The following is a 16,373-nucleotide window of genomic DNA, read 5'->3' as shown; positions in this document are numbered from 1 at the left end:
CTGTCATCTTAATTTAATCATTTTATTTTTTGGGACCTTTGCTGAAACCCCGGTGGAATATCCACCACTGGAAAATACAAAAAAATGCCCTTTACTCTTGGCTAAAACCTGAAAAATTCCTTTGCTCTATGGCTAAACTCTGACAAATTCCTTCCTTTGGAATTTTTTCTAAAGTTGTGTGACGTAGCTCTCCAAATACTTTTTGCACTATTTGTTTTATGTATTTTTCATTAGTCGCCCGATCTCTTGTAAAACGTGTGCCCCACATGCTCGTTTGTGTCACGTGAGTCATTATCAGCATTTAAGAATTCATTTGATTGTTGACATGCTAATCTGCTTTGGAGTGCTGGTTAATTGATTAATTGATTGGTGGGAATAGAGGTAAGCTGTGCCTGTCCGTGGGGGTGGGTGGGGGGGGGGTGCCCCCCCCCCCCACCCATCATCACGCATCACTGTGGTGTTGGCGGGACAGCTGCAGGGCTGCAATGGCCACATGATGCCTGTTTGACTTGCTTCTAAGGGAGGCCCGGACACATTACAAATGGCCGCCTTTAATCATGGTGTCAGTAGCCTTCACTTACAACATGAATGCATCAGACCGGGCTGGAGGGCAAGGATGGGCCAGGGTAAGACCGGCAGGTGATTCTGGTGGTGTCAGAACTGTCTTGATTATCAGGATTAGAATTTAACGCATATCATAACAATCCCAAAAGCAAGTCAAAACTTTTGTAATTGCCTATAAATGCCACAAGATGGCGGTAAATTACTTTATCCATCAGACAAGACTAGACTTAATGAACCTCCTGTCGTGACTTAAAATAATCACGTTAAAGTACAATAGAACTATTACAATTATTAATCCAACCTTCCCAGTCTTTAAATCGAATCACCGCTAGCCTCAGTTGAGTCAATAAGATGCAATAATATTAGTCCTGTGAGTATTGTTACATTGACTGTCTACATGTGTTGCCCCACTGTTTGTGTTCAGATATCAGTTGCCGATAGAAACAGCAACTATCTGTACTAAATGCAAGCTCACCAATGGCATTTTCCATTGTATGTGAGCATTAAGCTAGTAGGGGCATTCTTCGGGCAAAGTCGTTGGATTGTTTTTCCATCAAGTGTAATTCTTTCGCTCCTGTATGGAATTTGATTGAGTAGTACCGGTAGAATTTTTAATTGTGTCAAATGAGTGCAAAGATTGAAATAAGCCTCAATTGTGCAAAGTGAGACGAGTTCAAACTGGAGACAGACATAGGACGTATATGTTGTTTTATGAGTGGGGTGGGGGCAAACGTTAGGGACCACGCAGCTCCACCCCTCTTCATGCCCCCCACCCCTTCGCTGGCTCTCCATCACGATGATGGGTGGCGTCTTGCCAGCTTTTACCTACCGCAACAAGCGAACAAGAGCATCCTTATTTGGAGGAACGAAGCTGGGGCAGATGAAGTTATGGCGCGCTTTAATGTGGAAATCAAGCCTCGCTAAATATTAAACAACACGCGTGGATTATGATCGATGGCTTGTCCGGCATCAAGAAAAAGGAAATTACCCGAGAAAATGATATCGATAAATTTTCTAAGTATAAACGTTGATTATGTTTCGATTTTCATTCAAGAAAGAAAGGGGCCCTTGCTCTTTTCTTTTCTTCTTTTCTCTCCCCCCTGCCCCCCTTCCTTCCTCGTGTGGGTGTGAGAGAGAGTTGTAAATGCAAGCGGAGCCCCGGAGGTGCACCATTTATGTAATGTGAGTGTGGAAATGAACTGGGTAATTTATTGGAAAACACAAAGTCAGGAAGATTGGATCAGCACCGCCTATCCAAGGGCTCCTATCCATCAAGTTCCAATTAACAAGCTAACCATTGACTTTTAATGGCTTTCCAATCTACTGCCCTGATAGACTCATCAATTCCTAGGGGAGAAATTAAGAAAATCGACCGCCAAACGCCTCCTCTATCCCCCCCCCCCCCCCCCCCCAACCCGCTCCACGCCTTCCTCCCTCCCTCCCTGCGGCGCGCCGATGTCATTCTTCACGGCAACTATATGTCAAATTAAAAAACACAATTAAAATTTAAACTGTTCCAATCAGACGCGACCTCGCAACCTATGTTTCACTTAATGGTACCTTGATGAAAATCGGATGTTCGCCTTCCATCACGTGGCGAGTTGGTTGCAAACAAGGCCGCGCGCACCCGCTATATGTTTATAATGAGCGTGCACGGAGCAGAAGGGATAAATCACCTCTGATTTCTGTGCGTAAATCCACGTGGCGTTCGCAATTACGCACGCACTTTTGAAAGGCAAAATACTGACGTCCGACATTTTGCACGATGGCGAATTCTAATGTTTAGTTTGCATTGTAATAAATCGCATCAACTTCATTTCAACAAGAAAATGTTGACTTTACGGCCAACTTAATAGCAAACATCTCTCCAACTAAAGCTTCGGCTGCCCTAAATATTATCAATACGATTTAAAATCCCCCCAAATGTCCGATCAAGTACATTAATCGGATTTTTTAGCGGGGGGTGGGTGGGGGGGGGGGGGGGATTATCGAGTGATAATTTTATTTCCAATTTATGCGCCTACATCAAGGTCATCATCAGGCAGAGTTGCGCCCGCTGGTCTGACATAACGCCCGCAATGTGCACCCATGCATGCATGCAGACGTGAACGGTCGATAGGCGTTGCCCTCCGCGTGTGCACGCGCGCCAGAGGAAAGAAATAATGCGGGCTCTTTAATCCATTCATTTGCGGAGTGTGCGTGGCGTGCGCGCTAAAGGTGCACATCAATAGCGATGATGATGATGATGATGATGGCGACGATCGGATTGGAGGGAGCATATTGTCTGTTGATGAGGTCATCATGCGCGGCAGACTGAGTCGTTTGGAGCATTATTAGTGGTGTCATTAATAGGTTGCAGTCTACAGATGTCCACGCCAAATGGACAATACTTGAGTTGAAGTATGACACGCAAGCACGCCATCTTCATCTTAAAGGGACAGCGCAACATTTCGCGTCTGCACGTCGATGCATAACTACCGTATGATGGCCTTTTTATAGAATTATGATTATTTTATGTACTAGTTGGTCAGTATAGCTATAGTCGGAAATTCTTCTTTTGATTATTTGTTTAAGAATAGTTTAATTAAAATCAAAAAATGTTGAATAATTAAAACGGGGTGAAATGCTTATTTGCACTAATAAGAATATTGTTAACAAATTCATTTTTAAAAAGCTAAGTCGGAATGGCTGGCTGATTGAATATGAAAGCAACTGTCTTGCATTAAAAAAAACTGCAGTAAAATATAAATGTATTTTCTTTGAAATAGAATAAATTCAATTGCAAGATAAAATAACATGATGAATGTTTTTGTCCCGAATTTCATAAGTTTCTTAAATTATTCACACGTACACAAACGCGCACACGCGCACGTACCACGCACGCGCGCATACAAGGAGTTCGTTGGCTGTTGTTTCGTGGCATCAAGTGTCCGATGACACTTGTAGGATCATGTGTGTTACAAAGTAGCCGCTCAATAATTCATCTCTTATATACTTTGAAATGTTATACATGCTCTTCAACTTTTTTTGTGTTTCATCGTCAACTGCAAATGTGGTTGGAATCATTACAATAATAATAATAATTACAACAATCAAATCTATCTAATATGAATCTATATTTTTATCTATTTTTATTTGTTAAGATAAAGATGTACTGCTGAATCAACGAAGATGTGCAGCACACACACGCACGCACGCACGCACGCACGCACGCACACCCACAGTAATGCCCTCTCTTGTGACTACATTATAGACGATTATTTTGACAATATGGTGGTAATTACGCATCTAATTGAAGAGACCTCAATACGCAAAATGTTTTTTTTTTCTTCAATCCACCTGCCCATTACGATAAATTGAAGGGAATTATAATAAAACATCCCTAGCGCAGCAGTGTAGAAATGAAAAATAATGGGGGAGATATATAAGGGAATATCTTCCATTTATTTCACCACGTGGTTCATCAATACAATATCAAAAGAAACGATGTGTGTTTTATCTGTACAAAGAAACCCCAAAAAAATCGCCAGTCTCGTTGTTAATTAAATATATACATTTGCAACTTTATACATCAAAATTAAAAACTAAACCTAATGACACAAATCAACAATCACAGTCATGTACAGTTGGGAGTGTCTTGATTGTCACCCGTCACGAGCTCTTTGTCAGAACAAATCAAGTCAAATGTACAAAATATTATTGTTTGGAATGATGTATTGCACATGATGAGAACAAACAAACAAAATGTAGTGTTTTATGAACAAGACTTATGTTGGACTGTAAACAACTAAAAATTGAAGAAATAAAAAAATAGACACTCTTTAGGCAGTGTTAGCAGGTACTCCTGAGATGATGACAATAATAATAATAATAATAATAATAACAATAATAATAATGTGGTTGAATTGTCGGATCACATGTAAACCCTTCGAGGTCCCTGCAGGCCTTTCAGTGGTTTTCTTGCGTGTTTATTTATCGAGTATAAAAATAGGAGTTTTTTTTTTTTTTCTGGGTGTTTTTTTTTCTCACACGGGTCTGAGGAGCGGCACGGAGGTGACGATGGGGTGCGAGTAGTAGACGCCCGGGTGCGGAAAGGTGAGCAGTGGCTGACTGGCGGGTACGCTGGACGGGGCGGCGCCCGCCGCGCCCTCCGCCGCCGCCGCCGAGTTCTCGTGGTAGAGGATGGGCACCCGCACGATCCTCTGAGCAGCGGCGTGGCTTAGGTTGGCCGCCTCCAGCTCGGCGGCCAGCTGCCGCTTCCACTTGTTGCGCCGGTTTTGGAACCAGATCTTCACTTGCGTCTCGGTCAGGTGCAGCGAAGCGGCCAGGCCGGCGCGCTCTGAACTGCTCAGGTAGCGCTTCATGTCGAAAGTGGACTCCAGCTGGAAGACTTGGCTGCGGGAGAATACGGTGCGGGTCTTCTTCTTGCGGCACGGCTTCTTGTCGCCACTGCCGCCGTCGTCGTCGCGCTTCTTCCAGTCGTCCAGCTCGTCCTTCTTGGCCTCGTCCGAGTCGCTTTCCTCTAGGATGATCTCGTCGCCGCTTTTACTAGCCGCGCGCTCGTCATCGTCGTCGTTGTCGTCTTTGGTCTCAGGTTCGGACTTGAGCAGCAGCTCCGGAGAGTCCCGGTCCGTGCCCGACGTCGGGGACGAGTCCCTGGTTAGCAGCTTCTCTGCAGCGGCTGCATGCGGGAATAGTCACGGCGGAGTTAATGCCGGAAATGTGCCTTTTTTTTTTATATATATATATATACTTCATTTAGATCACATTTTATAGAAGTCGATTTAATTACTGTACACACAAGACTTTAATCACCACAATGGCTGCAAAATATCTATTCTTATTATAGAGCCAAATCAACTTTGATTCACTTCATTTTATTCTGAGCAAATATTTTAATGATCCTGACATAAAAATTCGTCCCCAAAAATGCCTAAACACCTTTCAACCCCAAAACAGACGCTAAATGCAAGTGGCCCAAGCAGTTTCATTATCACCTGCATGCAACTTATTAATATTCTCAATATAGCAATGTTCTGATGGAGGTCCACTTTTCAATTTCAAAATAGCGTTTGCAATATATACTTTTACACTGTGTGAACACGCTCTTAAATTGTATTGGACTGTATATATTTTTATCAACTTTTTGGGGAAACATGAAAAAAACTCCATGAAACAGCAACAGTCTAGTTGTGCCAATTTGACATTTTCTGATTACTTGAAGCTGAATTACCCTGCATATAGAACAAATATAGGAATTGATGGAATCATATTTTGAATACCTTGATGGAGGCAGATGGCTCTCTTATCTCATCTAATCTTTTCTATTTGATCTAATCTTATCCATCTTCTTACCTTCACTTCTGTGGATGTGCGCGGAGGAGTTGAGCGCGTAGGGGTACCACCAGGCCGAGGTGCGCTCCAGGTAGTGTGCGGGGAGAGTGAAGCGCTGCGCTGGTAGGTCGAATCGAGGGAAGCCGAAGTCGGCCATCTGCGACAGGGAGAAGCCTCCGGCAGCCTCCAAGGCTGCCCGCTGGGCCGCCAGCGCCGTCGAAGAATGCAGCAGCAGCGGCGGCGGTGGCTTGGGCTTGCTGGGCGGCTTGCTGTCGCAGTTGAGCAGGTTCTTGATGAAGAAGGGCGAGTCTTTGGCCGGAGCCTCCTGCGTGGTCTCGGGCATGGCGGCAGAGGCTTGTTTTGTGTTGTCTCGTTTTTGTTTTGTTTAGTTTTGCTTTGCTTTTGCTTGGCGGTGAAATCAAACTAGAGAGACGGAAGGCGATGCGGGGGCAGCGGGAGCTTGCGCAGGCGTGCCAGATGGATCATCCCGGGACTCGAACGCCGAACCGCGAGCCGCTGTGCAGAGGCGCGTGATGCTAATGACAAAATAAAAATGTCATCCAAGTTAAATGCGGAAAGTACAGGCGATTGCGCTTGCACAATGGCAAATGGGATTAAGGCAGAGACTTTGAGGAGGGAGGAGAGAAAGAGGGAGGGAGGGGGAGAGAGAGGACATCCTCCCCTCTTTGGCTGCAGCGTGTGCGTGCATGCGTGCGCGTGCACGCGGCGCGCGCGTGTCCCCCCTGTTATTGCTCTCATAAAGTCCCGTTAGGCAGCAAATGAGCAGCAGGCTGTTAACGCCAACAGGAAGAAGGTTTGCAGCTCAACGCAAAACACTCACTGGTCACTTTATTAGGTACAGCGGAACCATCCAAAGAGTGCATTCTTTAGAATGATATTCTATTCTATTCTATATGGTGCAGGTGTTCCTGTATTGTGAAGTGGTTAATTAAATTCACCCAACTGCTCAAATGCTGTATTTTCATTAAGTGCAACAGTGATCACTAATAGGCTAAAAAAAAATGAATTTCTGAATTTGAATTTAAAGAAAAACAATTTAATGTAAGTAAAATACTGTAGATTATGCTACGCGTCCTTAAAATAGTTGAGATTGTACTAATAAAAAAAATTGGCCACCCACTTTTACTGAGTTGTTCTAAAGGGCGATTAGATTCATATTAATAATCCATTGATTTTTTTTTTTAACTAGAGTGAGGGCCACTTTCAAGGTTACACGGTCATTTATTCCTTTCCAATCGATGTGCTTAATTCAGTCGTCGGATTGGGACTCGTTGTTGTAAATGTGCTATGAATATTCGCTCATTGATATTAATTGACTTGTTTAAAAAAAAAAAAAAAAAAGAAAGGAAAAAAAGCACGAGTGGACGAGGTGGATGGGGAAAAGCGATGAGACAGCGCCCTCTGTGGGCTGAGAAGGGGAAATGTCAGTTGTCAATATGGACGTGGAGATCAGTAATAGAATAACTAGATTAAAAAAATACAATAGAAGTAAAAAAAAAGAGGAATGTTTGTTTTACAAATTGTATGATTAAAGTCATGGAATGGAAATAATATTCATTTACAGTATTTATATAGATGTTACTTGAAATTGACCTGAAACTCAGAGGAGCAATAGTATCGCTAAAAATCCCTTTATCTTAATGCTAACAATGAAAAAACGCCGCAGATGAACTAATGAATAGCTTTGTTGTCTCTCTGTTGTAACACAAACGATATTGTTATTTGAACACAAACGGTGGAGCAACACTTGTAGACTGTAGAATATATAACAATACTCAGGATAATAATCTTTCTCCTCTGTGAAGAATCACAAATATTACAATTTTGACCTCTTTTGCAGCATTCTACTTTAGGATGAACAATTCAATTCAATTGTATCTTTCTTTTGGATTTTGTCTTGACAGCAGAAGAAAATCCTCTGAGGCTAAAAGTTAAAATCCCGTGCACTGTTTGAATAGTCCTAAATAATTCTGGCCTCTCTCAGATAGCCGCATTGATTCCAAAAGCGCGCGCCGCCTCGGCGTCGAGCAGGCGGGCCTCCGGCTCCTGCTCCATAAGTCTATTTTTGTTGCTCCTCAGGTAGGTTAGCGTGACTTTTGATTTTATTTATTTCAAAGCGGCCAGATATTGATTATTTGGCAGAGAGGTGGGGAGAAAAAAAATGACAAATGGCAGCGGCGAATGACACGGTCAGCAGGTTCTATTAGAGAAATGATAGTGTTGCTGGCGCTTTGTTAAAAGCTCCAGTTTAGATACTTTATAGGTTTACATCCATCACGCTCTAATGACCTGTTTGATGAAAAACACGCGCTTGGCTGACAACGGCCGCGTGCAGCCAACTTCGCAGTGTAATTGCCCCCATATTAAATATAGATTTTTGTTTTGATATCTTGTGAGAATTCCTCCTGTGGGTGATGGGGGGAAAAATGTGGCCGAAGCTTGAGAAGGAGAAGAAAAAAAAAAAACGGGGGAGTATGATGTTCATATAATGGAACAATATGAGTGGAGCGCTCGAGTAGGACTGGCGCAGAAAGTATTCAGATGCATCAAAAGAAAACATGATGTGATTTATGTATTGTCCTAAAAAAGGAAAATATAAGTTGCTTCATAGCAGAAAAGACCAAAATGTTATGTTTTGCAGACTTTCTGTGAATACACGTATTCAGATTTTTCAAATTCATAAAAGAAAGGTCTTAAAGATGTTTTGCTAAAGTAGGACTCCAATTATGATACTTTTTAACACATCTACAAAATTATACATTTGAAATTTTATTTTCTAATTTGTAGTCCTAAAAACAAAGAGTTACAACGTTATTTCCGGCAGCTCCCAAAACTCCTTTTTTATTATCTCTTCAAATAATGACAGCTTATTTTAACAGGTCCATCCATATCACGGACAAGCTCGTATGTCTTTGTGCTCCTGCCGACAATCAGTAAAGTTGACAAAAATGGCCGCTTCCGCAGTGGCATCGATTGCAAAAACGCCACGCGCCCCCTTTGTCCTTCTTGCACTTTTAACTGGCCGCTCCTATCGGGACGAGCCATTAAACCCGTGAAGGCCACGCCGAGATTGCTTCGATTCAAGTATTGCATTTAACTTGTAAAGGAATTGGTGGCCCTCCGCTGACCCGGCGCGCTTTAATTGGGATTTTGCGCCGATCGATTGGCGAGTGGCCGAGCGAATCTTGAATTACGGCCCGATTAGCTTTTAGCTCGGCGTCTCTCGCCGGCCAGTCGAAAGCGCTCGATGTCACGGCGGGCTAAAAAAAAAAACGTTTCCGCTCGATAGCAGGAAATCCGATGACTTCCCACGGAAACGGCCCCCGAAAAATTGAATTTCATCTGTTTCTGAAGATTTTTCCGCCATCTCGACCTCTTGTGTCATGCCAATAAACAAGCGCAAAACAAATTGTTCGAATCAGCACGACACCGAGATCTAATCAAGAAGCGCTCAAACGGGCAGGCGGACGAACACGCCATCAATAAAGCAATTTCTGGTGTCATAACAGCTCCACAGTTGCCCAAGCCAACCTTTCCCCAAACTTTTCCCGCTGCCCCGCCATTAGAGCCGCGCCTTGTGAATTTAATGGATTCTGTACAAATAATATTCCGCCATAATGGAAAAGGTTGAAGTCAGCCAAGACAGATGAAGCCATAAACACGTATAATTGAGAATCAAAGACCGATAAATTTTAAACTGCGAGCCGTTCTCTCTTTTTAGATGATGATCTATGTGGCGGCGGCGGAGGCGGCGGGAAAATGGAAGAGATTATGGAGGGAAATTATAACAATAAATTTTCTAAACATACACCTTGATTATGCTTCGATTTTTTCCGAGGGGTGGAGGAGGGCGCAGGAAGGGAAAGGCTGGGCTGGGCCGGCTGATGGCTCGCTGGCAAAATGGCGCCATAAAATAGGCCGGCTGCTCTTTTGCCTGCAGAGCGTCGGCATGCCCGGAGGTGTAGTGCCCCCCCCCCCACCCCCCTTTCCACTAAATGGGGGAAATGAATTGTGTAATTTATTGCAAGCGTGCACACAGTGAGATTAGATCAGCATATCCCATCAGAGGAACAACAATCAATCAGCCTCTAGTTAACAGCTTGAAACACATAAAGCAGGCCACCTAATGGCTTTCCAATTGAACAGATTGATAGACTTATCCGCTCCTAAGGGATGAATTAAGAAAATCGAGTACTCTCACGCAAGTAATGGCACTTTGGACAGGATCTTTTCACCCTTTTGGCACAGTTGCTATCTTTACTGCTTTCTACGACCGCGAGGCTAATCTGAAAATGACATTTTTTCTTTTTTTTTTTTATATCCGTCAGTTTGAGACGACGCTTGAAGAGCTGATTTGTGATTCAGATGAGGGCCGAGCTGGAAGTGTGGCACATGTGCGGCCCGAATGGGCTCATTTTAATGACCTGATTATCGCGGGTCATTTGGAAAGTGTGAAATCGAGGGAGCTATTGAAAGCCACTTAACAATATCAAATGTGACCGGGGTGAGCTACTCAACCAAAAAGCGGAGTTGGGCGGGGGAGAAAAAAAAGATGAACTTGTTAGTCTAATATCACTTGAAACACGCCATTGATTTTAAGATAAGTAAGCGACTAACAATTGGAAATGATGTGAAGCGGAATCCTTTGCGGGACCACGCACGAGTCTTGTGTTCTGCAGATCTTAACTTTTGGCCTTGTTGCTTTTCCCTGAATGGGGTCCTCAACTTTGTTCATGGATTATTGGTGGTCCAATCGCAAATTCAAAATTTGTCACTAAGCCCATCAGAAAATGACATCACCAGAAAATATTTGTCAACACATGTCAATATTTTTCAGGAAATGACATTACAACCAAATATTTGTTCATTTTTTTTTGGTCAACAGAGGATCATTTTCAATATTTTTCAATCAACAAGAGTTGCTGTTTGTTAATGACTCAACAGACTTGGCACAGGCTTTCCTCTCTCAGCCCGTGACTCGTGTCTTCCCTGTAGACAGAACACGAGCAAGCCTATTGTTTTGGTCGGCGGGTGTCAAGTGCCCCCCCGCCTTCGCCGTGACAGACGTAATTGGCGTTTGTTTGCTGCGTTGTCTCCATCTGTTTAGCCGCGCGACGGCTCGTCTCTCGACCCCGGCAGCTGTCAGAGCGAAACCGGGCCTCGGGCGACAGAGGCCAGCGCACACGCTTGATTACACAGACACATATATGACAATAAACAAGCCCGCTTTGTTTTCCCTTCATTTGTTAAATGTGTCTTTACCTTTTATAAAAGCTAAAATATTTGCTAATTGTCAAGCTAGCAATGTGAAGGTTCTTAATTGGGATGTAATTGTTTTTTTTTTTGTGTTTTCCTTTCCAAACAGTTTCTTCGACCCTTTCCTATATGACTTAAAAAAAAGAAAAACTAGCTAGCGGGATAGAGACCAGCACGAAAGCTAAAGGGGTCTTTCAAAATTGCTTTCTTAATAAATCAAGCATGGAGAGCAGAGCGTTGACAGTTCTATCTTCCTCACATCTTAATGTCCTTAAAGAGCCGCGGGCCACGCGGGAAAATTAACCATTTAATAGCAATAAATAACCGATTCTGACTCAAGGGGACTTTACGTCACTCTCGTACGATCATATCCGTCACACATATATAAATAATCGACGAGAGCAGATGTATCACCCAAAGAACCAATCAAATATTTTATGACCGGTCTTTTACAATCTTTTACAAAAATGAGTTGAAACAAAAATGTATGCCTTAAAACTATTAATTGCTTATTTTTATGTTTTGAAATGAACAGTGGACGTGGCAGTTATTGAGCAATTCATTCGATATGAAGAAGGGGCTAGCAATGTTAGCGCCCATCTACAGGAGCGCTAACCGACCAGCGTGTGGAAGTCCTCCGTCATCTCCGCTCCACATTTGGCTTTCTATTTTCCTTTGATAGGGCCGAAACCCGCGACGTCGGACTTTACGCGCCCCCTGGCGCCATTAGAAAGCCTGCTGTCATTGGGTTATTTATGAAAAACTATTTCCCGCTTACTTACAACGGCTGCTTATTTCTTCCCCCCGTGACCCGCTGTAGATCCATTCGCCAAAGCCTTAAAGCCAAAGACATATTCTCGACGTCCACGGGTCAGCCTTTGCAATTGAGCCTAGATTGAATCGCGGTCTGGAGCGAGAAAGACGTGCTTTGGCCTTTATTGTGTTGGGAGAGAAGAAGTGCGGGGAGAGACGTGCTGAAAGCCCAGTAGAAGGCTTCATTTCAGGATGATAGACTCGCTGATACAGGCTATTGGTACTGAAGTCGGCCCAAGAATGTGTCTGTGAATATGCACCCAATGCAACGACACAAAATGTGAACTTTCTTAAAGTCGCTATTTCATATTTTCTCCCCAAACATGTCGAATAGGCTTCAACTCTCATGCATTAGAATATTATCGACGGTAAACAAAACTGTAGTGGTCTCGGTACAGTTGCGTGGGGTATTCCAGGATTGCTGCCACCCTTAAATAAATCTTGTAGAAAAATCCATATAGGTTGGAAACCTTCTAAAAAGGTTTTTTAAAGGCTGTTCAGATCTTCGGGATCTAGATCAGACCATTATTTGACATTGAAGTAAATATTGTGTCAATTCTAAAATCGAAGCCATTTTTTGGTGTTAATGTTTGCTCACCCCAGAAAATGGAAGCTGTGCGTTTTTAAAAATACTTTCGATGCAGGACTTGTACAAAGAGCCTAATAAAGTGCGGCGTGGCCGGGCAAGTTTATCACTGTCACAGGTAAATGATGTAATTAATGAGCGTGTAGCCGAGCGGACGTACAGCGGGGCGTTTGCTTTTAAACACCTCTCCAGCTGACTGGCTTTGAGGAGGCCCAGCTGGACGCGGCTAGCGGATCGATGGTGGAAGGGTTAAGGGTCAGTCAACCCTTCCATTATGGCCTGAGTAGCTCCCATCATCATCTGGCTAACGATGCCTGCAGGAGGGCCAGACAAGCCAGCTCATAAATTGACTGTAAACAAGCAAGTTTGATGTTTGATGAATTTCATAGCAGACCGCGGACGGACTCGAACGGATCCATACCGTCAACGGCGTTCATTTACAGCTTACATTGTGGCCGCTCCAAGGACACCAGACCATTTTTGTGTGGTGATGTTGATACATTGCTAATATTACAGCGGGGGGGAAGCCTGGGAAATCATTTCAACTCAGATTGTGTTTGATCAATAATCTCGGGAGAACAGAGGGCTCATTAATCTCAAACTTTAACTCGCATTAGCCACACTGTGTTCAATACGTTCAAAATCTTTTGCGTGGTAATTACGGGCATTCATCTAATATGATGTGAAATATTTCAGTTTAATCAAACGCTAAGTGCGGTACGAAATATATAAAAAAAAATATTCTTGCTTGAGGGTACGAGTGAAACGCCGCCATTAGGGCAATTGCGGGTTCACACGCATCAGTCCGGACGATGAGCTACAGCCACTGAGTGGCGAGCGTTAGGGGGCGGTCGCGAGGAGGAGATGGAGGGGAAAAATGACGCCACTTTTGCGGCAGTACAAATGACGTTTGACCACGATAACTCACCGCCGGACACTTCATTTCGAGTGGCTGAGCGGTCAATAGCGACGATGCCATCTTCTTTATTTGTAGCTGGCGCTTTTGGTTGCCGGGGTGTCGAATAAATACTCCCGAAATGCCACCTGGGTAAAAAATATCGGCCAATTCTTTTTTTTTTAAACGCTTTGACTGGTTCCAGATGGCGACCTGTTTGTGTCGGCATAAAGCTTTTGCAGTCGGGCGGACACAAAAAGGGCATCCGTCAAGACTTGGATGGATCCATCCATCCATTGTCTTGCGGCGGGCTAGCACAGAAGACTTTGGATGAGAAGTGGGGCACAAATTAAAAAAAATAAAAATAAAATTGCAGTCCCAAATATTGAGGAAAAAATGAGCTCTTTTCATATCTGCGATGCAGACACGCTAACCACGAGCTGCCGACTTTTGTGAGCCTTTCTCTACGCTAATAATCAAATGAATTGATTAGCAATCCATCACTAGGAACCGCTTTACACAAAAAAAAAATAGACTGGAAGAAAAAGCTATAAATTCATTTTAAGAATCTATGAGGAATAATTGTACAATTTGTCACCTGTGACACCACACTTGATCGTTGCAGATTTTTCAGCCATATTGGAAAGAATCGCTCGTGCTTTTGTGTGTGTGTGTGTGTGTGTGTGTGTGTGTGTGTGTGTGTGTGTGTGTTTGTTTGACAAGTGGTGCTTGAAAAGTGTCATAAGGCAGTCAGAAGAACAATGCCGGGGCTTTATTGCGCAATGCCTCATAAAATCCCATCATATCTATTCCCCGCCGCTATTATCAAATGCCAGTCTTTGTGTCAGTCAGTCAGTCAGTCAGTGAGTCAGTCCTCGATTTCTTACAAGGAAAAATAAGCGCACCTCGCTTTACTCAAGTGGAACATTTTTCTCATCTTCACGGACGCCTTAAGGACCAGACAGCTGTGGTCAAACTAAGGTCAATAAAAGGTCCGTCTGTCCATTGAGTCGCCACATCCATCAAGAGATAAAAGTTTGTCTTTCGGGGAGGAGACCCTCTTCTGTGAGACACTCAGGAAATTAATCAAGGAAATTGGTTTTTTTTGCCGCGCTTATATCACATCTAATCTGTTCCTTTGTCCACATGTGGCGAGCGGCAAGGCCCGCCAATCAAGGGAGACACGCCGGCTTTATGAAAAGCCACTTGTTCCCTGCATAATTGGGGAAGACGAGAGGGAGGGGGCGGCGTTGCCCAGTTAAATGGGAGCTGGAGGTGGACGGAGGGGGCAGTCTTGTTTGCCCATGTAAAGTGCGATCCAGATAATAGCCTGCTCATCAAAGGCGCCAATTACATTCATGACAAAACGGCGAGGCGCGCCTGCCTGCGAGGAAATTAAGTGGTGAGAGGAAAGAAAAGCTTCATATAGTCTCCCAGTCTTTATTCTCACACACAAACACACTCTGCTCTTTTTCAAATGCTCCACGTGGAGACTCCCAAGAAAAGAAACAGTCTCCCGTCTAATCCCCCTTCACCTTTTTCGCCTGTCCGTCGTTACTATGGCTGCACTTGTGTGGGATTAAAAAGCTTTTACACAAGGATAATCTTCCAATGAGCAAAAAAAAAAAAAAATGTGCACCTTGAGGAGGACACTTCTCCCAATTTAATTCCAATTTGAGGCACAGAATAGGGACGAACAATTACAAACAGCCTGCAAATCAAACGGGTTAAATGACGTCACGGAACCTTTACATTGGGTTCGTTGAAATGGGTCAACTAGCATCACAGCGCAAGCCGTGTTTGACTTTGAAGGTCTCATTACAAATCTAGCAGTACGGTCGGTATATATTGCATATCGAACCATATTAGAGCATGTTCCGTCTCTTCGCGCTAACAAATCATTTTGTCTCCATGTAAATTATTCAACAAGATTTGGGGCCCGCTGGAAAACCGGCGCATAATTAAATTGCAATAAAATAACTGAAGTGCGGACAGGCTTTTGGGAGCTGATGCTAATTGGCTGCTAAAACGTCTCCCGCGAGCACGTGGATGGGCATTTTGGTGAAGTGTGAACTATCATTGATCAATATTGATCATCTTGCTGCCAAAGGGCTTATTTGCACACTGGGGATGGTTCATCATAAACACGTGTGCGCCATCTTGTGTTCACTTGTTGTAACCACATGTAACCTTTTTTTTTTTTTTTTTAATGTTTGGCTAATTCTTTGCCTCTGGACAGACATGTTTACATCCTAAACAATCCCAGCTGTTCTACTCTAAAACATTATAGACGGATGCATTATTCGCTCATGTTACACAGTTTAAAGGTGGCAGGTTTACATTACTGTTATGTAGTACTGTAATACACTTGGCCTCTTGTAATGCAGTAAAGTGATACAATGCTCTCACTCCACTTGAGCCCATTTGTCATCTTCTCCTCGGCAGGTTGTCCTTTAACTTTGACATTAATAGAGCAACACGATCTTCTTCTTCCTCCGTGACGTTGAATTATTGACGGCGATGAAACATAAATGAGACGATTGCTTTTTGAAAGTGTCGTGCCTGGTTTGCCAATTGCGCCTAATTACACGCGATACACGTTAAAAGTGTCTCGTGTCATGATGGATGCGAATGGGTCAGTTAGCTAATTAGTTGGGGGACCGGAGAATGAGATTTCAAATATGATGTAGGTTTAAATCACGGGTGTCAAACTCAAGGCCCGGGGGCCAGATACGGCAGATACATCATTTGATGTGGCCCGCAAAGACAAATTGTGCAGCAAATTCGCGTGTCGTTACTAGAATTGCAAATTGTCTTCACTTTTAATCATATATATTTTTTGAATATCTGACCAGTCGTCTGATTTGTCCGTTTGTTTTGTAACTTTTACTGTATATAATATGA

The 16,373-nt window shown here is 43.4% G+C and overlaps 1 protein-coding gene across 2 annotated transcripts; it reads right to left on the bottom strand.

Annotated features, from left to right (window-relative positions):
- Positions 1-4,589: 4,589 nt before the first annotated feature.
- Positions 4,590-6,241, bottom strand: hmx3a (H6 family homeobox 3a). Of its 2 annotated transcripts, none has more exons than XM_085922331.1 (2): positions 5,920-6,241; positions 4,590-5,245 (listed from the first exon to the last, which is right to left on the bottom strand). In XM_085922331.1, exons 1-2 carry the CDS (start codon positions 6,239-6,241, stop codon positions 4,590-4,592), a joined length of 978 nt encoding a protein of 325 aa, XP_085778457.1. The 2 variants fall into 2 exon arrangements, with proteins under 2 accessions (XP_085778457.1, XP_085778458.1); XM_085922332.1 differs by having other exon boundaries at positions 4,590-5,236.
- Between the last annotated feature and the right edge of the window lie 10,132 nt (positions 6,242-16,373).

This window comes from Syngnathus leptorhynchus, chromosome 10, assembly GCF_054491065.1.
Source record: "Syngnathus leptorhynchus isolate UIUO chromosome 10, UIUO_Slep, whole genome shotgun sequence".
In the NCBI taxonomy this organism is placed as follows: Eukaryota; Metazoa; Chordata; class Actinopteri; order Syngnathiformes; family Syngnathidae; genus Syngnathus; species Syngnathus leptorhynchus.
This window is presented reverse-complemented; position numbering and strand designations above follow the sequence as displayed.